At 39.2% G+C, this 22888-nt stretch overlaps 1 protein-coding gene across 1 annotated transcript in view; it reads right to left on the bottom strand.

Annotated features, from left to right (window-relative positions):
* The window catches only part of UTRN (utrophin), a 485166-nt gene that overhangs the window by 335121 nt on the left and 127157 nt on the right, over positions 1–22888 (bottom strand). Inside the window, exons 10-19 of the mRNA XM_040627923.1 lie at positions 21934–22137; positions 20838–21019; positions 19981–20131; positions 18706–18825; positions 16957–17058; positions 13911–14018; positions 13449–13628; positions 12412–12581; positions 8787–8910; positions 5313–5400 (exon numbers count right to left, since the gene is read on the bottom strand). Of these exons, the coding sequence (XP_040483857.1) occupies positions 5313–5400; positions 8787–8910; positions 12412–12581; positions 13449–13628; positions 13911–14018; positions 16957–17058; positions 18706–18825; positions 19981–20131; positions 20838–21019; positions 21934–22137 (1429 nt within the window). The remainder of the gene's footprint in view (positions 1–5312; positions 5401–8786; positions 8911–12411; positions 12582–13448; positions 13629–13910; positions 14019–16956; positions 17059–18705; positions 18826–19980; positions 20132–20837; positions 21020–21933; positions 22138–22888) is intronic.

The raw sequence follows: 22888 nt of genomic DNA, 5'->3' as shown, positions 1-22888 counted from the left end.
CCTTAAGTCCCTTTAACATAACAACAAAATTATACTCCCTTAAGTCCCTTTAACATAACAACAAAATTATAATGATGCCTTGAAGAGTAACTCTTTCATTCCTGGACCAAAGTGGGGGAGGGGGAGCTTGAAAGGGTAGTTGAGGAGTTATCCCAAAGCCACATCAGTGGGGCTGGGGCCATGGCCTTTTATAGAGAGTAGTGCATCCTACCAACCCCCAACCCTCCAGCTTCTAGATGGAACTGGGAAATACAGTGAATTGTGTGGGTCTGTCTGAAGTTCCCATGTGAGAAGGTAAACCCTCTGTCATCACAAAAAAAGACAGCTGGCTAAACAATGGAGGAGGTAACTCCAAAGAGTCTTTGGTGACCCAACCACAGTGTCATAGGAATTGCAGGGAGAACGGCAAGAACCACTGCAGGGGAGCAACGTGGTAAGTGTAGGAGCATCAAGCCAGCAGCCAGGCCCAAGGGCGTCAGCAAGCCTGCTGGGCATGCCGCACACAGACCAGCAAATACCGAAATTATCAACACGGGCTAAGATGATCTACTTTAGAAACACAACAGGAAAAAGAAATTGGCATTATGTTTATTACTGAAACCTTATCATTTTCTCTCATATATTTGAGAGGTAAAGAATGTTCGTAGAAATAATAAGTTATATGTAATAATAAGTTTTATCACTTCCCTTAATATAAAATACATCAAAGCTCTGAAAATTACTCTGAAAAAGTATGGGAAATCTACAAAGGAATCTTTATCTCCTTAGGAGAGCATGCATGTTGAAAGAATGGGCTTAACATCGTTATTATTTGAGTAGGAGGGGAAAAAACAATGGTGCTTTGTAAATATATGCAATCAAAATCCAGGGTAATGAGATCTCTAAGGAATAAAATGGCACGTAAAACAAAAGGTCACTTAGGATCCAGAGACGATGCAATTTTAAAAATACTACAACACACTGTATCCACTGAAAATTAGAAATGCAAACATGAGATGACATAATTTGAATGTATCATCCATGTCAGTTGCTGAAGTTCGTTGGCCAGCATCGGATAGAATATTAGACCCAGGCAAATCATCCACCCCACAGTCCAAGTTCATTCATCTCTATTAATAGGGTCATAAACAAAACAATCACCATTTTCCTGACAAACCGTCTGAGCAATGGTGATCTAGGCTCTCCATCTGCCAGATCATTTCTATTCTAAGGGGGCAAAGGAATAGCACCAGCCGCTTCACTTTCATGTCGGGGCAATTTATGCTAAACAAGAGAGAAGATTAAGCTGACAAAATTTTGCGATAGAAAATTATCACTACTTATCTAGAAAACAGGTAAGAGGTAGTTATTCACTGACAATACATTATAATTCATTCATTCTGCCCCTTCAAACCAATTCTCAAAATTTAAATCTCCCTTCCTCCAAGCTTGATATTGTAAGTGGGACAGATATGAAGTAATAATTAAAGCATAATTTGCATATCAAGCAAGGAAAACTATATATTGTCTTTTAAAATAATTTTCTTTTTTTTTTTAAAGATTTTATTTACTTAATTGTCAGAGAGAGAGAGAGCGTGCGTGCGCGCACAAGCAGGGGGAAAGGCAGACAGGCGGAATCCCCGCTGAGCAAGGAGCCCAACGCGGGACTGGATCCCAGGACCCCAGGATCACGACAAGCCGAAGGCGGATGCTCAACCAACCAACAGAACCACCGAGGTGTCCCTAAAATAAACTGTCTTTTAAAATAACTGTTTTGCTCCCAGACATCCTGAGTTATAAATTTTCTATTTCCATAGAATATCCAACTATTAAATGACGAATCAAAAGCCCAAATCAACAGACCATCATCTTATTATCTAAAAGTATTAAATTTAACATATTCCTGACACTTACTCTCACTTGACTTTACACTTTTCAGTCTATCACTATTGGAATGAAGGAAAATTTACAAAACACAGGACCACTATCAAATTCCATAGGCTAGTCATAATAAACAGCAGTTCATAAACCATAGTATCCAAGTGCCCGCATACTCTATTAGCTCACAGTCTCTAGGAAAAAGATAGGCTGAACCAAGAAGACCAAATATAATAGCCAAGAAAGTTAAATGAAACAGATAATTTCATTGCTTAAATGAAAATTAAATGAAACCATTTTTTGGTTTACAAGATACCACAAAACATAATTCAAATGCACTAGGCAGAAAAGTCCCATCAAACTTCACTGTGGAGGGGCTTTTGATGGAACTAGTTTGAGGAAATCAGTGACGTGATTATCGGAACATCTGTTTTACCAAAGGCTTATTTTCTAATGGACTGAATCATTTATCTACATTCTTACATAGGCAGATTCTTGCCAAATTACACTCTGTAAAAAAAAACTTCCTCTATGTTAATTATCTGTGTTCCAGGATTTATTTCAAATTTCTTAGGGAAAATCGGGGCGGGGGGGGGCAAGAAGCACCCAATTGTGCTTTCATTTCTGTTCAACGTTTCTTGTTTATAAGAGCAGTAGGATTAACAGCACTAAAACCACATGGAAAGAAGTAATATACAATACTATAAAATTAGAATAATGGATGAAATGGGAAGACAGTGGGGAAGATTTTTAAAAATCACTTTTATTCTCTAACATGAAGCAGACACTCCTCAAAAAGCAAGAAATTAAACCCAGAATATAAACACCTTATTCATATCAATGCCCCCATTGCCCAGATTCCCATCCCACCCTAAATGTGTCATTTAAAATAAATAAAATTAGGGGGTGCCTGGGTGGTTCAGTGGGTTAAGCAGCGAGCTCTTGATTTTGGCTCAGGTCATGGTCTTGGGGTCCTGGGATCAAGCCCCCATGCTCAGCAGGGAGTCTGCTTCAGGATTCTCTCTCTCTCCCTCCCCCTTCTCTCTTTCTCTAAAATAAATAAATCTTTAAAAAACTAAATAAATAAAATTAGGATCCTGTAATGAATGCATTTCCAGTCCTACCAATGTTCCAAAAAACACGGTGATGAAAAATATAAAGGGCTTCCCATGAAATTAAACAAGTCTACATTATGTCATGAAATTCATTCCTTTACAAAGCCATGAATGATATATTCCCCAATATTGAACTTGATATTTTACAAGTAGCACTTTCACGTGAACTCAGTTTCCAGAGTATGTATTTTAGTAGATGCCTATTCACAGTAAGAATGCAAGCAACAAAGGCTATACTCTGCTAGTGAATGCCTCACTTTCCAGGTGAGGAAGCAAAGACACAAATGGGTTACATGACTTGCCTAGGTTCACAAAACTAGAAAAGGGTAGGAGACCTCAAGGTCTCCGATTTCCCAGTTTGCTGCTATTCTCACTGTAACATAGTACCTCTCACCAACTTCTCTCCTCTGTAGTTTTCCCCACCAGCCTTAGCACCCAAATCCTGCCACACCACCTAAAAGCTGATGCAGAAATGAGGGCAAATTCAGTACCCAGACTCATGAAAGTAGCCCACGTTCACACCAGACAAAACCTGGTTCCCAAACCGCAATATTGATGTGCAAGTGAAGAATCTCCAGTTGTAACTGACATAAATTTAACACACAATTTATTGTAATTATTGAAAGAATCTGCATCTCAAGGAAAATTATGGTCTCTCCGTATCTCTAGATCTCTTTAAAGTAAATTTTTGAAAGAGTAACTTTCAAGTGGGGTGCTCACACCCAGGTAACCCAGACATTGAGCCAGGAGGATTTTGAATGAAAATATCATTTTTTTAATAAATACCTGCTCTATTTATATTTTTTTAAAAAAAGAAAGAAATTAAGCTGCACTAACAACTATGGATTGACAGTGATATATTTGCATAATTTCCAAATAAATGGACATATACTGGACACCCATGTATTTTTGTGTATAAATGTGTGTATGTGTGTATGTCCAGTTTGTGTGTGTGTATAATTAACTTACATTTTTTTTAAATGCAGAGGCAAAAATAATCTAAAGTTTTTAAAAACGTGATTTTAGGGGAAGGATCAATGAATCATAAGGGACATCGGGGAACTTTGTGGAGAGATGGAATTTTTCTATATACTGTTATGTGGGTATAGGCTTGTCAAAACAACACAGTTAAGTTTCATGTATTTAAATGTAAGTAAATTACACTCTTTATTTGCTTAAAGATTTAATTATTCATTTTAGAGAGAGAGAGCATGTGAGTGGTGGGGGCAGGGGGCAGAGGGAGAAGGACAAGCAGACTCCCCCTGAGGCAGGAGCTCAATGAGGGCTCAATCCTAAGGTTATGATCTGAGCTGAAATCAAGAGTTGGACACTTAAACAAGTGAATCACCCAGGTGCCTCGCAAATTTCACTTTTTAAAAAATTATAAACAATAATAGTAATAACACGGGGGTGAGGAATGAGTAGAGGTATAGATAATTCAAGAATGGCAGAGTACCATTAATTACTGAAGCTGGGTATTGCTACAAGGAGTTTCATTATACTATTCTGTTTGCATTGCATATATTTATATTTTCCAGAATAAAAAGTTAAAAAATAAACAGATTGAAAACCACTACACCAAAGATTCTTATCAAACTAATATTCCTAATTCTGCCTTGGGTGTGTATGGTTTATGTCAAAGAGTATTGCAGCAGACCTCCAAAGCATTTACCGTCATTGGAATAAGAATAGGACTTACAAGAAAGGTCTTTCAGAGCTAGACCAAAGTATCATATGCAAACCCGATAGCAAAAATATTCATCTTTCCACTCCCCTGAGTCACTGAGGGCTAATGGCAAAGAAAAAAAGTCCTCAAATAAAGGTAAAAATTTCAAATACAAGTAACACCTTAACAAATTTAACTATAAAAAGATATCTGCAGTAAATTAACATATTAATTTGAAAGTGATCAAGAATCGAATAACTTTAATGAATTTACCTTAATGCAACTTCATTCCCTAAATATCGCCAAAATAAAATTTTCTGTTGCCACCCCTCTCCACAACAAATTCCCAGTACATAACCTAAAGAAGGAGATTCTAAAATCTTCCATGCAGTGGATTTCAACTGCTCCGCTAAGTTACCAGAGTTTTGGGCTGTCTGACTCTATATAAAAGCAGAACGACTTCCCTTTTATCTGTTTTATATAACCAGCTTCAGCATAGGATTTCATTTGAAAAAAGATTCTGTTACCTAAAAAAATTTTGAAAACCACTTTTCTAGCAAAAAAAAAAAAAAAAGGAAAAGTCTACAGTGTTAAACATATAATTTGTCAAACTATAAATATTATGCAATGCTACCATCTAAAATCATTTTAAAAAAAAAAATCAAGCATCTCACCTTTCCCCATTTGCTCCAAAAGGATTTGTCCAGTTTGGTTTAATTCATCCAGTCTGGGGCTTCTTTCTGTCTGTTCTTTTTCTAATCCCTGGAAATAAAATTCCAATTTAAGAATACTGCAAACTTTCTTCTCAATGAACGTAGTGTTCACGCTATTGTAAGTTTTTCAGGGTTCGTGTCCCTCCCACATTATCTTTCAGTGTTATGGTCAAAGTTGACATAGGAGAAATACTACAAGACAAAACTATGCAATTCCAAGCTGCCCTACAGAATTCCAAAGCTGATTAAATTTCAAAAGGCAAATTTAAACAAATAAACTTTAAAAAAAGTTTACCTTAAAAAAAAACTGATTCAAATTTGATTACTTTAAAAGTAACTTAAAAAAAAACTTTGATTATTTTTATAAGAAAAAAATTGTACAATACAATTATGAGTTCCTATCAAGAGAAAACAATTAAAATTAGTGTTTTAGATCCAGGATATCTATTTACATACATAACTTCAGTGTCCATGCCACACAATAAAAATAACTGTTCAAGTCAAATGAACTGAGTATTCTATGACCGAGATCACTGGACAAAAATTAATTAACAAGAAAAATAGAAATATTTGAGCCTCGTTATTATTTGTTGATATTATATTAAGTTTAGGATCTAATGCAAACTTCAACCACAAGCATAATTCATACATAATTTTAAACTATGACTATGATTTGGGACACAAACTAAAGCATTTTGTTCTATATGTTTGAAGAGCAGCTCTTAATTTTAATACTTATGTCTCTATAGTTTGATGTTCTCAATGTCCCTGTATCTCAAGACAAGGCAGACAAAATCTTTCTAGAAGTAGTAAGGAAGGGTTGAACAAAATCATGAAGACATATACACACACACATGTGTATGCATGGACAGTCAGTATCTGAAATTTCTCCCACTCCTCAATCCACAACTGATAAAATTAACTACTCCAATAGTGCCCATAACTGCACAATCAAAACTTCTAGGAAACCCGTATTATTTCAACCAGATAACCCAGAGAAGAATCCCACTTCTAACTACTGTATGTATAAGCACTATCCGATAAGCATCCTACTGTGATCTGCACAACTTTAATGTGACTAGTTTACAGTCAAAGATGAAGAAATAACAAGAGATTCAAAGAAACACCACTTGCTTTTGTTAAACTAAGTATCAATGCAGAAAGTCACCAAACTAGAGAAGAATTATTACAAACTGTTCTATACACATTGATTTTTTGCTACTTTGTGTGATGATGACAGACTGAACGAGGGATTCTCCACCCAGCTGTGGCATCAGTTGGAACAAGGCAGTCCTCCACTAAAACACAGTTAAGCTGCCCTTTCCCCAATTTCCAAGAAAAATTAGAGATTAAAGTGATGCTTAACTTTTCTTCACTTTACATTTTTCCAACCCTTTTGGCATCTATCACTACCTGTGTCTAAAACAACAAAATAAGTGAACTTATAAATATCGAAGGAAAGCATGGGAACTGCCAATCGTGCCTCACAGTAACAAACACAGTCCTTATTTTTATTCCCTCAAATATTACAGTAACAACTTCTAGGAGTAAAATTGTTTCTAGATCATAGGATGGAATTTAACTTATTAATATTTTCTGGAACTTGTTCCATAAAGATCACTGTAACTTCCAAATTCTCTGCCTTTGAGAATCCGGTTGTTAAATGCCCATTAGTATCATCTATTGGTTTTTCAGCGCTGTAAGAAGCCTACGAAATGATGCACCACAGCTCTCCCTTCTGGCCCTCCCGACCCCCTGTACAGGGGGCTCAGATAATGGTGCTTCTAGGCTAACAGCCTCCCACGTCCTCCTCTCCACAGCCATCACTCCCTCCTTCCATCAGCCAAGAACTTGCTGAGTGCTGAAAATAGAGGGTTCGATGGGAAATTATCCTCACTGCTAAGCACTCACAGGCAGGCATCGAAACAAATAATGACATAAAGGCAATAAGGGCTTTCACAGAGGTACGGCCAAAGCAACATGGAAGTCCAAAGATGAATCACTTAACTCTTCCTAATGAGGCTAAAAGAGGCTTCCTGGAGTAGAGGGCTTTTCAGCCACACAGCACAAAGGCTGAATAAGGGCCATTCTGAGCATGGAAAACAGCCTGTGTGGTGAAGGCAGGGAAGTGAGCAAAGAGCGGGATTCAGGAGGGCAGTAGCTCCGGGCGCACGTCAAGGACATGTTGATTTTGTCCCCATTGCGGTGAGAAGCCATTAGTTGCAACCACCCGAGCCACCTGATCAGATTTATATTTTAGAAGAATCCTTGGCCACAAAAGACAAGGGCCGTGAGACTATAAGAAGAAGGGAAGGGTAAACGGTGGCAAATGCTGCCGAGGCAGCAGGTTTGATAAGGAAACAAATCCATCCTTTGGATTTGGAAGCCAACAGTCCATGGTGACTCTAAATAAAGAACAGATACAACGCAGCGATAAGATAGGAATCAGTCCGAAGTGCTCACCCAAACGTAATAAGTCAGCCAGGGTGTGACTCCAAACCGCCTCTCCAACCTTAACTCTCTACTCCTCTTCCACACACACCTAGCACTAAACTGAACAAAAAAACCTCACACAACCAACGTGTCCACCTCCATGCCTCTGCTCAGGGGCACCCCCGCCTGCTGTGCCTCCCCACCCCGCTCCAAGCAAGTGCCTTCTGGTCCCAGCGTGGTGCTCCCTCACCGTCTGGGCTCCACCAGTGAATACAGAGACTACTGCAGTCCTGGCCTCCTCTCAACCCCCACGGCACTACCAGGTTCTGCCTTACATCACTGATATTGACACACATCTCGTTTTGGAAATGTTCTCCAAACTCTTCACAAACTCCATCACCAACGTGGACGGGAGTACACACTTGCTCTAGGTGTCCAAACTTGTCATGAAAGGATGTACACGCACTTAATCAACACCAAAGATTTAAATCACTACAATCTCCTGTCACAATTTACAGTAACACACATGAAGTACAACGTAGCAGAGCTAAGATCCCATAGGTTCTCACAGTATTTATTTTTTTTAAATGTGTCTCTTCTCTAATGATATATTGAAGGGATTCTGAGATTTGAAATCATCTGTTGCATTCAGAGTGCAAAATATCTTCAGCATACACAAAGTCATAAATTATTAGGGACTAGATTAAGGTAGACCTAATCAAGGTAAAAAATAATACTAGTAACTGGATCACCTTCGAAGCATTCCTTCCTGCACATCTCAGCAGTTAGGGAAAAGGGGCAAAAAAATACGTCCCTCCGCACAGGGATCTGATTGCCAGCCAGCTTGATTGATTCAAAATTTACTACAATGTTCTAAAAGCTACCTTATGGCTATATTTATTTTACAGGAAGCCTTTGGATCCCATCGCACCTTTATGTCAACAGCAAATCAAACCCGATGAAATATTTTATTCACAAGGATATTTTTGTTTTATGTTTTACCTTCAACTTCTTTTTCATTTCTGAAGTCTCTTGCATCTTCTTATACCCTTTTATCTCTGCGGCCTGAATGGCAGTCTTTGATTTCAAAATGCAGTTCAACAGTTCTGCACTCACGGCATCAAACCTGATTTAAGATTCAGATGTTACTGTTTGTCATTCCTCTTGTTCTATTGTTTCACTTGGCTCAAGATACAGAGCCATCAAAACACCCACCAGGCACGTGTTCTAAATATGCCTCAAAAAAAGGCAACATAGACGTAGAGTAACCACACGAAATAAAATCACGCATTTAAAATTAAAAGTTTGAAGAGAGGAATAATATTGTCGTGTTAATAAATAATGTTTCGATAATTGAATAATTTTTAAACTTTGTAAGAAATCATTTGTTTTCTGTAGATAATGAAAACTCCTGTAGATAATGAAAAAGGCTTGATTAGAAACTAACAGGAAAACACAGGTAAAGAGATCCTTAAAGTCAATGCGTCCTTTAATTTAACGTGATTCTTGAGTCCGGTATATGCCAGGCACTGGACTGGGCTCTTGATATGAAGGTAACTCAGACACAATCCCAGGCCCCGTGGAGCTTCCAGTCTAGTTGGGGCAAAAACACAAGAGAACTCGCCAGGTGCGAATGCCAGGAATTCACAGTAATGGCTCCTGATTCAGTCAGGGAGGGATGGCTTCCTGGAGCACAACAGCGGTATTATGCCCAGGAGCATTCCTTGCAAAGGGAGAACAAAGAGAAGGAGGACCCCACTGCAAACAGCAAGTGGCTAGGTGTGGCTGGAATGGTGAGTACTAGGTAGGGAAGGACCACTGCCAACATGGCAGAAAGCCACACCAACCCGTTCCCAGAAGGCCCTGCAGGACAGACTAAGGAGTCTGGGCACAACTGAAGGGCAACAGAGAGCCAGTGAAGGCTTGAAAGCACTGGCATGATTGTGTTCATCACATAGTGTTCACCGTGCAGAAAGAAGAGAGGCAAGACCAAAGGATAGCAGCTGTGGTGGTCCCGGGAGCCAGAGCAGAGATGTGACGATGGGAAGGAAAAGAGTGGACAAACTCGAGAAGGCCTGTGGAAACCACCATGAGGAGGGGCAAGAGGGGAACACTCACTGATTGTCGGCCACGTACCCAGCCCTTTGCTAAGTGTTCTGCGTGTATTATTAACTCAAGTTATCCTCACAACAACCCTGAGAGGCCTAGACTATTATTAGCCCTTTTAATGCTGGAAAAATGGGGCTCAGGGAGGTTTTAAATAACTGCCCCAGGCCACAAAGCTATAGATGGTGGAGCTCGGTGGGTCCTCCTCACCAGGCCTCTACCCACACGGCCTCTCAACACAGCTGCTGAGGATTTTTAGGTACTTTAAGGTAAGCACAGCTTGTCTGATTCTTTTTGAGTAACAGCTTAAAGTGTTTCTGGTGAATTATGAATATTTGGTTTTTACAGAGCGGAAAATTAACAGAGATCTCCATTACCAGAAAGAATTGTGCCTCCATCCCTCCCCCTGGTAAAGACAGCCACCAGCAGTACCAAGGAAAGACAAAGAGGGGGACATAAACTGCCATTTCTGAAGCAGGTATTCTAAACTGTACTGAGCTCACATCTGCTCAGACAGCCCATTTTTGAGACAAGCTAATAGTGGTTTCTACAGCAGACTGAAGGTATTAAAGGGTCTCGAAGGCAGGTCACACTCGGAGTGGTTAAGGATACTCTCCACTGTAGGCCAACAGCAATGGGAGTGTGAAACCCCCTCCCATACCGACGAGGCCCCACACTGAAGAGGACTGCTGGGACTCTACATCGTCCCCGAAAACAGAACCAGTACACAAGGGGAGACATGAAGGGGGCAGACTTGGCTGCCCATAAAAATAATCTTTCTAATAACGAGACCTCACTGCCTTCTGACATAATGAACTGGACATACACAAGCTTCTGCTTGTCTAAGAATTAACTGAAGGAATTTCTGCATCAGTCAAATCATGGACTAGAAGAGTGTGGTACTCACACCTGGGTGCCCAACCAACAGACACACCCCTCCCCACACTTCTCTGTGCTGTCCAACTCCCCCGGAACACAGTTAGACCAAAAAAGCCAAACAGTCTCAACGTCCCAGGCACCCAGGGTGGGGCAAGTGACTGAATCCTGGCCAGTGAGACCACGGGGGAAGGTAACCAATGTCTTCTAGGCAAGGCCTTTCTCCCTGATTTAAACAAACAAACAAAAAAGATAAGGAAAAACTGCCCTTCCTACATATATCAGGTTATACAAGGCTGTATGCCCAGTGGTACAGCAGGATCTCGGGACCACGAGAGGACAAGCATGATGGTGAAAGGCACATACTTGGACAGGCAGGGTGGCAGGGTGCTGAGCCCCACCACCCCATCAACATGCCGTGTCTCTGGACTTCTTGTAATGGGAGCGAATCAATGACCTCATTGTTTAGGTCACCTTTGGTACAGGATTCTGTTTCCTCCAGCAGACTGCACTCTCTCAACAACATGCTCATGTTGTAGATTTCATAGTTCTGCACCCTTAGTCTTTTACAACCTGCTTCCAAATGCACCAAGTCAGCGCTGGCGAGACCCACTACCAGATCTACCTGGCAGAAAATAAACACTCAGGGAAGAAGAGCTGTATGGCAGTGTTAACATCAGCAGCATCTTCTTCTGTGCTGCCTTGGCTCGCTCCAAAAGCCAAGGCTCCGCAGCTGCCCCCTGCTCCTCGGAGGCGGTCTGGCCCTGCAGGGAGATGCTGGCGGGAGGCACAAACGCAGCCCGATTATCAAAATGAAAATCATCCGGTAAAATTGAATCCCGCTTCGTCTAACAGAAGCTACATTGGGGAAATCGTATCATTTTTATTCAGGCCCAAAATAATTGCCCATTTATCCAAGCACTGGGATTCTCCCGTAAAAGGGACAGAAGAGAAGCGCTGATTTACGGCTTGGCTGCTAGAGCACGGGTGAGGCACATTACCGGGGTGTCACACAGCCCAGCTCCGCAGAGTAGCTGCCATTAGTAAATGCCCAAGTTATATCAGCTGTGATTAGTCCTTTTCTAAAGAGCCTGCGTTTCCTCTGAATCAGTAAGACCAAAAAAAGACGTTTTCTGTCAAAGACTGGATCTTTAAGCCAAACATAAAGAATGTGTCCATGAATCTGACAAAGGAATTAACAAAGGAAGAAAGAAAACGTGAAAAAAGAATGAGAGGAAAAAGGGAGTTACAAAGGAATGACTTTCCTGCATTTAGTATTTCTGAATGGCAAGAAGAGGAAAGAGAGGCACAAAGAATCAGGAGAGCTATCAAAAGCAAAACTGCCAGGGTTCTCACAGTGGAAGAAGGAACAAACAAGGATCCTCCCGAAGCAGACAGCGGAAAGGAAGAAGGAAGGGTTCGCCACACAGTTTTCCAGATTGAACACAGGATAAATAAAATCACCTGAGACCCTCGGGTGCTTAGCCCGTGTGGAGGAGAACACTCAGAAAACTCAGGGCTAGTGAGAGGTTTGGCAACTGAATTTCCATAACAATAATTACATCTGGATGTGCATAGGATTAGTGATTAGTACAAAAATCCATGATGGGTGGTACTGTGTTTGGAAAACTCTATCTGTTCTCACTTTTTCTTAGCCTCAAGATCCCCGGGAATCTGTCTCTTCTTCGGGGGAGGAGGAGGGGGCAGTTCTTGCTTCAACCTTTTCGTAGTTACTTGTTCTCGTACGCGAACAGTCTCCAAAAGATCCTTCTGAGGGATCTGGGACATCCCCAGCTTTGCCACCGCCTGAGTCACCTGAAGGATAAATCAGCCAGATGTTTGAATGTTTCGTCACCGCTTTATTGAGCTCTAATTCACAGGCCATACCGTCCTCCCTTCAACGGTAACAGCTCAGTGGTGACCAGTATGTTCAGAGTTGTGCTACCACCCCGCTCTCTCATTGCAGAAGTTTTGTCATTTCCCCAAAAGAAACTCCGTACCCATTAATAGTCTGCCACTCCCCATCCTCTCTCCCCCATCCACCCCTGGTGACTACTAATCTATTATCTCTACGGATTTGCCTATTTTGGATATGTCACAGAGATAGAATGACAGTGCATTGAATCTTGTGACCGGCTTCTTGTGCTTAGCATAGTATTTTCAAGGTTCATTCACATTGTAGCGTGTGTCAGCACTTCATGTCGTTAGCCACCAGATAATATTCCATTGAATGGATAGACCACACTTGTTCATCCATCCATCTGTTGATGGGACATTTGGGCTGTTGCACTTTTGTGCTATTGTAAATAACACTGCTACAAACATCCATGTACAAACCAAAGCTGTATTTTCAATCAATTCACTAATATATATTTTTTAAATTAATGAGATTATTTAAGATTTAAAGATGATTTAATGGATTCATATCTAAACGTTATCAGTTTACTAAGAGTTAAATTACTGGATATTAATAAGTTTTTTTGAAGATCTATTAAATTTTACTTCAGAAAAGTAAAGATTTTTGACATGTCAATTTCTCAATTTTATGGTAAGCTAGGCGTAAGGAATCTGCTTTTTAGTTTGCAGTTTACCTACTATTCTTTTACCGCATAAAAACTAAAACTAACCTGAACATTTAATTTCTACTTCACGGCACAACATACAATCCAAAGCAAAAGGTACCTGGTTGGAGGAATCTTCTAGTCTCTGAACCAAAGAATCCCATCTCTGAGTTAGTTCCTCTGAGTCACTGTTGATCTTCTTAGATGCCTTGGGATTATCAAGTAATTGACCCACATCCTCGCCAATCTCACTTAGCTGATCCAATGCTTGACGTTTCATTTCCATGTCTTCCTTCAAAATCTAGTATTTCAAATATTTATTAGATGACTCCCTCTTAAAAGGACTCAATATTCCTGCTCCCCAGTCAGGAAATGTCAACATACACTTCATAGTAAAATTTACTTGCTATGCAGTTCACTAATGCTAAAACATAAGATTCCTGGTTCTAGATCATTACACGGCAGCACTCTAGTGTCAGGTAATGAGTCATAATCTGTATTCACTAAACTGCATTAGCCAACGATATGAAACACTAAAACATCACAGGCTTACAAGACAGATGTCGACATTGACAACACTTACAGCCAGCCGTCGAATGCTGACACTTAGTTCCTTTTGGTCTTTGAAGTTGCTTGTCTGGACTTTATTTAAAGCCTCTTCTTTTTCAGTTAGCCAAGCTTTCAACAAGCACTACAAGTAATAGCAAAAGTTAGAAATATATTTGGAGAATCATTTGGTAATTCAATTCAATCAAGTTCCCAAATCTCTAACTTTTATGCTAACTGAGGCTTCACTCTTACCTAGGCTAGGAAGGACTTCAAACACCCAAGCTTGAGGCATGAATGGCCTAGAAATACATCTTTGTTTAAGATAGTATCCTTCTCAGATTTGCAACAGATCGACCTGACATTAGCCCCACACCTGGGTAATTAAACTCTCAGGGTGGTAGGTGGATCTAAAAGGCTAAATACAACAACTATCCAAGTCTCCAAAAGAATCACATTATAACTCTCTAGAGGAAGGAGGAAGCTTGGGAACTGTCCTGTCCCAGCCCCTCATTTCAGGGAGGAAAGAGAGATCAGCCATTCTATGTTCAAGATCACTTGGTTAGTTAATGAGAGAATCAGATCAAAGACCCACACCCCAAAGCCAACGGTTTTCCACAGCATCATTCAGGAAAACCACACTAATGCTCCAAGTTCAACAGCAATTGTGATTCAAAGAGAAAGTTTAAGGATAGTCCAAAGCCAACACAAAGATGTTTAAACCTCATTGGCCAACATGCAGAAGATGTTTAGTAATGTAGAAAGATAAACTTGAAAGAGGGGTGGAAAACCCAATGGCTACATTGGAATAATTCTTCCCAAAATATAGTATCTGCCACAGAAGCTCTTTTCTATATAGTTGGAGGAGAAAATCTGGGTTCTGTGTTCGCAGCAGGATCAATTCTTTCCCCAACTATTTTATTTATCAGTTTAATAGTTATTCCTTGCTTCTATATTCCCCCCCAAAGAGAAAAAGGTGAATATTAAGAAATTAAATGGCAAACAGGGATCCTGTCCTCAGTATAGTAAAGGTCGTAAAATATGCACATAAATAACCTATGGCAAAAGAAAGTGCAGACGCCATAAAAAATATATCTATAATAGTTTATTTTATATTTGTAATATATAACAATATATATTTATGTAATAAAAAATATAATATTACATAATGGTGTCTGCACTCTATTTTAATTTGGTAATTAAATACACACACACACACACACACACACACATTAAATATCATGGCAAATCCAAAGAAGAAATGACTTCCAGTTTTAGGGTAGTGGGGGATGATGAGGTAGTTTATAGATGACTTCATGTTCCTTGAGGAAGAGGAGAACTCAAAAATGAAAAAAACTGGTAAAAAGACATTCCATAGCAGATACCCCATCTTAAATGAAAACAGAGGCTAGAAAACAAACTGAATACGTTCACTCTTTCAAAAACACGAAAACAAAACAATAACACAAACCATGAGGAAGTTACAATGTGCCGTGCGTTGGGAATAGAACCGTGAAAAAGAACCAGCACTAGTCTCATGGCACTGACAGTCTAGGAATGGGCTACAAACTGGGAATTCAGGGTTTGAACCCGGGTACATAGATGGACGGAGGGAAAACTGAAGTTGGAAAGGTAGGTTGGAGACCTGCATGCCACACTTAAACTTGGCCTATCCTGCACAAGTTTGGAACTAATTCTCAGAGCCCATTTCTAACTGTCGTAAAGGTTCTGCGACCAAGTGAAAGATAGTCTCTTGAAAGATTTTTTTAATTCAGATTCAGTTTATTTAGTCTCATTCCACGCAAAAGCAAGTTAGCTATATATTAAGTACCAATGTTGGCTCCAATTCTACATCTTAACAAGACTCTCCATGCCTAACACTAACAGAAAGCCATTCAAAGGTTAGTTTTAAATCTAACGTAATAAAAACGGCCGAAATACTAGTCATTCCCTATTTTAAAAATATTTTTTAATTACCAAATTAAAAGTATTTCCAAATTTTAAATTATTTTACTTAGTAGAGGAGTAACACTGGTTTTCTCTAGCAATCAATGTCTCCTACTGTCATTACTGAAGTAAAATTTAATTACTCTCTGTGACTCCTTGACCTGAATACAAGGGTCCAAGTAAATATAAACATTTATAAAGTGAAATGTAAATATTTCAGAAGTCAGAATAAGATCCATCAAAGGATTCTTAATAAGAAAATTCTGTCCAAAGACTGGGGGCAGGAGGTAGTGATTAACAATTTATACTGGGACAAATTTTACAACTTACTTTTTAGATGTTCTCTCTGCTACCATATTTAGTAAACCACAAAACATCCTACACTTGTTTTTATCCCTTGAAAAGAATATAGTTGTTTTTTGTGGATGGAAATGAAATGCATTAGAATCTAAATGGACACTGAAATGTGGGAAAAAAGTATCTGTTTATTTTCTAAAACCACAAATGTTTGACATTTTGGGAGAAAAGTTTTGCTTATTTTTATTCTGTTTTGATGGTTGCTCTTCTGGAATGATGGAGGGTGGGCAAAGGGCCACCACTCTGACTGAAAGTCTCATTTGCTGTAGTAATCTTTATTGGAAACAATACAGTATTAACCCAGTATTAAATTAATGGTGTTGCTAAATAATATTTTCTTATTAATTTCAGTAGTTATTCTGGTTAAAAATCAAGAAAAATGGTGATTTAAAATTCACAAAGCATTGAGTGGACTCATTTATGCATTACTTACTGAGTTAAATTTGCTAGGCACTATAATGTTGATACCAGTTCAAACTCAATACCCAACACAAATACAATAAAAAATCATAATCATGAAAGCAGAATGTCTAACTACTAACATTCTAAGTAATTAACACATCAAATTAAGTGTTACTACAATGAAGCCATATAATGTGATTTCTATGAATAGGCTACCTGATCAGTTATAAAATGCATAGAAATCTGATTTTGAAAATAATAAACATTGTGTAATTTCCTTTCAAAGGAAAGTTAAGACAAGTTTATCGTAATGCCATCATTAAAGATAGGTTACTTTTCACTATCTGTCTTGCCCATTATGGATAACAGTTTCATACCTGTTCTTCCAATAATTCCTGCCACAATATATTGATTTCTTGTAACCTATTCCAACGTTCCTCAGTCCAACGGCACACTGCTGTCCAACGTTCACCAAGTTTCTAGTAAAGGAAGAAACCGTCCTTTGTCAACAGAACCTTAAAAGATAGTTATAATGATCCTTAAAGAAATTCATGACATCCATTGCCCTTTACTACAGAGTAGCAATTTATGAAAAATATTTTTAATAAAAATTGCTTTAAAATAATACAGATGAATCCTATAAATTTATAGATGAGAAAAACTAATTTCCATAGAATTTAACTGTTGCATATTACATAGCTAGAAAGTGGTACAGCTAGAACTCTATTCTTTAACTTTTGACTCCAAATTCCTGCTCTTTCCATATCAGTGGTTTTTATATGACAATTTGACATTTTTACACATATCTTCAGAAGAGAGCATACATATCTACCCTTTTGTGCTTCAAATTTTTCAGGCTGTAATTATCTTTTCAAAAAATTCATTGCATCAATTAACCACCTTTTACATGCCAAGAAAATTTCCATATGGAATACCAAAATTACAAAAAAAAAAAAAAATTAACCTTACAAAAACTGTTTTGAGTTTCTGTAAGATTAAAAAAAATGCTTAATTGATTCTTTCTGTTTATATTACATAAAAATCAGGAATAGAATCTTAGGAGTATTAGCAATGCTAAATAAATAAATTTGGTTGTTTAAAAATCATTACTCATGATGACTTTCCCAACTAATTATTTTATTACCATTTTATAAATAATGATGAACAAATGCTACATTTAATTTCTACGTTACTTACATGTGCAAGGAATTATTTAATTCATATTATACTACTTCAATATTTAATATCAGAGTAAGCTTTGTAGAACATGAAATCAGAGCCAAAAGACAGGTCTTCAGTCTTGGTGTGAAAATTTGCCTACTTAAATCTCAGTGGCATCCCATGACCTTTCTGAATGAATCTCAGTCTCCTCACTGTTAAATAGGCAAGACATGAATGCCTAGCTCTTAGGTTACTGTAATAACTAAGTACTGCTACAGCAAAAAGGCTCAGAACCACTGGCTAACTTTAAATGTTATAAAAGAAAAAGAATTTCATATAATAAGATTATAGTCTGAAAGTGACTGAAAATCATTTGGTGACATCATATCAGGTAATCCAAATTCTGTTCAAATACAATACTAATAAATCTCTTATTAAACACTTGTCAGATACACTATAGCCTTTGCACAAAAAGCAGCAATTTATTGGGGTTCCCAAAACTGTTGTTGAAACTCACGCGTTGATCTACCAAAGCCGCAGGGATATTTAACCCTACACAGCTGAAATTCTCAAACACATACTGGCCCCACTCCCAGGGCTTCAGGTCTGTGTGGAGCCCGGGAATCTACATTTTAACAAAGTCCTCAAGTGATTCTGAGCAAGAAGTCGGTCTGTATAGTACTTGTCAAGTTCAATTCCTGTGCTTCCCAATCTAGATTTCATTTTGCAGGAGGAAGCTGGGGACCACAAGCAGCCTTGCCCATCCAGCCTGAGGGCAGAGAAGGAAAGATACTGAAGTACTGTTGTAAACCCAGAAGCTGGGAAACCCCAACTGGGAAGCACAGACTAAAGGTTAGGGTAGTCCCCTAATGAACAGTGAGACAGGACCTGAAGAATAGGGGAGTGCCATAGCAGGGTTTCAGACCACAGGGTCCTTGCAAGTAGCCCATCTCCAGGGTCCATACCTGTAACTGATCTTCAAGGACCGCAGTGGCGCTCTCACCACTGTTTTCATCAACAATCACCACCATGTGCGTTAGTGAATTTACCTTCACCTGTTCAGCCTCAAGATCATTTTGCAAACGCTAGGGAAAAAGATTAAGATACACCGTTATTTCTACTCTCTTCAAATTTACCTATTTAAAATCCACTCAGCTGTCGATAGTAATTAAGGACACTTAATGAAGCATCGTGTTTAAATTTCCCATCATTAACCTAAGTGTTCTACTAATGAACAAGTCCCTTATACATTTTTACATTTCATTATGAACCAAAGCAGGTTGAAAAATGCAGTGCCACAACAGATCGCAAATGAGATATCATCGCTCATTTATTATAAGTTCCGGGAAAAAAAAAAAAGTGGAATAGATGGCTTGAGTGAATATAATAGAAATTAAGATAAAAAAGACAAAAAAAAACATACAGAGTCAGATCATTTTAGTGAAGCATAATGCAAGGGGAAAGGTAAGTAGGATGGTATCTGAAAGTCAGAAGCTATTCAGATGAGCTACCCAGGAAAGCAATTCAGGATAGACGCACAACTTCCATTCTTCCCTTTTCCATGGCTCCAAGCATGACAGGCCATAAAATTTTTGTATATAGGCAATTTATTTAAATGCTACCAACAGTGTTGTCAAATGCCTCGTGAGTCGTGTTTAATGTATCCCTAAGTTTTATTTATCAGTTATCCAGATAATCCACTGAAAAACAAAACTCTTCAAACAATTTGCAGAGAGGCTATTTTACTCTTCCCTTCCTTGACTATGAAAAGTTATCTTCTAAATGTGTGACCAAATTATATTGTCTACCAAATTTCGATTCCTCATGTAGTGCCGGACACTCTCCTATACCACAGAAGAAACACAGCTCGCGTTAAAGGATGAGGTAGAGATAAATCTGAGGGGTTGCCTCTTTGCCCACCCCCTGCATTAATGCCAATACACTAGGGACTTTAACCACTTACGGGTCCAAACAAAAACCCTGAAAAGCCTTATGAACGTTCACTAAGTACTTTCCTAAGAAAACTACACATACTTACGTAAAATTTTATCTGCACTGTCATCCCGGGCTTTAGAAAAGTAACACCCCCACGAACTCCACCCTAACAGACACTGAATAAAAGAGAACACTGAAGAAGTGTCCCATCTCTGCACGAATGACAGAAGCCACCAGCCCTTAGAAGGCTAAGTGCTGCCTTTTCATATTTGATAAGGTATAAAAGAAATATGAGCCAGATTTACTTTATGGTCTTCTAGCAGCTTTTGTAGGGATTTTAAATCGTCATCCAGGGGGCAAGTTTCCATCTTCTGAATGCGTTCTTCTGTGAGCGTTAACCAGGCCGAGAGCTGCTGCAACTGCTTCTTTTGTAGCTCCATCAACACGTCGTGCAGCCTGTCCAGGGACAAACACACATCAGCCCCACTCCCTTTTCCCTTTGCAAAGGCAAACACATGCTCCAGGCACCAAAGACAAGGGGCAAGGGAATGCAGTCTGGCCTAACCATTGAAAGTACCATTTGGTCTTTAAACATAGAAACAAGAAAAAAACACTTTTACTTTTTTCCTAAATGGAGTCAATTAAATGGGAGTCAAAGGATGCAAATCACAGCCCCCTCTATTCATATCAGAATCATTGTTTCTTCAATCCGGAATTCCTGCTTATTAAATAGGTGGAAATTGCAATGGAATGCCGCTTGCTCCTTAATACACAATACATGAAATAAAATGAACCATGGGGGGGGGGGCTGCTCTAAAAAAATGTTACCAGATGAAATTGTAGATAAAGACTACATAGTCCTGTCTTCAGATAGAGTTCATGGCTAGCCGATTTTCATAGTGTGAAGAGATAACCGTCTATATGAAAGTCTTCTCCTTTTCTGCTAATTTCTGTGTTCCAACCTTACCCACTCATTCGGTTAATATATCAAAGAGGAAACAAAGATCACACAAAATGCCAACACTACAAAAAGGAAGGTGCAAATTTTACAAGGCAAGTTCTGAAATCATCTTGTCTTTGCAGACATGCAGGCTCTCTTACTAAGCTAAACTGGGTAGCGCAGTCGATGGAATAAAGTGTTGATTTTTTTGCTTCCACTCACCGGGACTGTCTGTCCATACTATCCACCCTAAGTGCCTCCCATCTAGCATTTAGCAGGGTCATTTGTTCCTGAATCTCAAATTCCTCTTCATCTGACAGAGTTCCTCGTGTTAGCAGCCGGTTTCCCGCCTGCAGGACGCTCCCCACGCTGCTCTGGTGGGCCGTCAGCTCCATCATAAAAGCCTAGAAAGGTACATCATTATGATTTGTGGGCTGCTCATGGAAGAAAAAATCTTAATAAACTGTTAGTGCCTAATATCAGTGCTGCAGAAAAACGCAGCCATGTAGAGAATAAATAAAGTAGACTTTGATCCAATTGTTTAAGCTCTGAATATAGGAAATAAGCAGCTGGCCGAAGTAAAAAGGGGAACAGATCAAAGAGGACAGTGTTACATCTGATAATACCAGCTGTTTTTAAATAAATGCTGATCATGCTACCAATTGTGAACATGGGATTATGAGAAAATAGAATAAATAAAACACCATGCTCACCCAAGAGGAACTGCTTAAGGAATATTACCGTTTCTATTATTTTCAAATCAAAATAGCAAATAAAACCTGTCAATTAATATCCCAACACACCAAAAAAAACCTACTTAATCAAAGGAAATCGCCGTATAATCAAATACAACACGATATATACATATTCTCAAAACAATAGGATATTTTCATTTTATAAAATTATGCAGGAACACTGGATATGACATTTGCTTCATGATCCAATAAATGCAAACAGTCACTTTCTAGGGAGCACTCAGAGCCTAACGATTTGGTGTATTGATTAGCCATGCTGTGTTTTAAATATAACACTATAACTGTAACTTCAGAAAGAAGCAGTACGACACATTAATTTTTGTCAGTGGCTCCACAGAATATACAAGTCATGATAAGATTAAAACCTGAAATCCAATTCCAATGCACAGCTAATCACCCACAGCCATTTTATAACAAAGCCCTATTTAAATATCACAAGGCCTAACATACGCCATGACCTCCCTGTGGAGAAGTCAGTAGACAACACACATCGGGGTAGAGCCCCTGACTGGGGCGCAGACACCATGGTGGGTATATCCTCTCATCAGCTACAGATTACTTACTTCATGGGTGGCAAACTGGTCTTTGACTTCTTCTACATCATCAGAAATGTCATCCTGCTCCTGGAACGTGTCCTCGGCGGAAAGCAACCAGGTGAGCACTTCCTCCAGCGCTATCTGATAGCTGTCCAGATCCATGTCAACCTCGGTGACAGTGCTCGGGGTTTCAGCTCCGGGACCCTCATGCTCCTCCTCCAGCGCTGAGCTCTAGAAGAACCACCCCAAGAAAACACCCACAAGCATCATGAAAACGAGAAGGCGTTCAACAAACACACACTGTATGGAGAACCTTAAGGGAGGTTCCACCATGACCTCGGCATTCATCCAATTCTCAAGAGCTGGGCACGCAACGCCATGAACTAGGCAGGAGGCATTTATTAAATGTGCAAGGAAGGCAAAGAGCACAAAAGTGGAATGCACTCCTGGATTCTGTACTCACGGAAATTCTAATACACTTGGAGAGAGAGAAGTAACTCACATGAATCACTTTGGAACAAAAATAAAATGGCTATTAGCAAAGTTATAAATTCCATGGATCCAACAAGGGATGCTATTTGAGTTCACTAAGGGCTAAAACAGGAAAATTTTGGAGTGAATCTGGAACATGTTGGGCCTTGAAGGATGGATATAATTTAAAGAAAAATAGAGACTGGAACTCTGCTTTGACCCCCTGTTTTACTACATTGCATTTTCATCGCATTTTAGACACTGAAACATAGTCAGACATGCAGGCTGGTGTGCCGATGGTATTTTTTGAGGCAACTGCCCTCGAGTTCACTTGCTGGCCTTTTTTAAGGACCTGTGCGATAAAATTATCTCAAGCTCTTTCTAAGCAATGGAGTATTTTCACATATACTTTAAAATCTTATAACCAAATCAACGATCTCGGTCACATATGGGTTCCTGTCTGGAGCAACACTTCTTTAAAATTCACGTGCAGCCTGTCTCCACTTTATTA

This window comes from Ursus maritimus, unplaced genomic scaffold (genome assembly GCF_017311325.1).
Source record: "Ursus maritimus isolate PB19 unplaced genomic scaffold, ASM1731132v1 scaffold_13, whole genome shotgun sequence".
NCBI lineage: Eukaryota > Metazoa > Chordata > Mammalia > Carnivora > Ursidae > Ursus > Ursus maritimus.
This window is presented reverse-complemented; position numbering and strand designations above follow the sequence as displayed.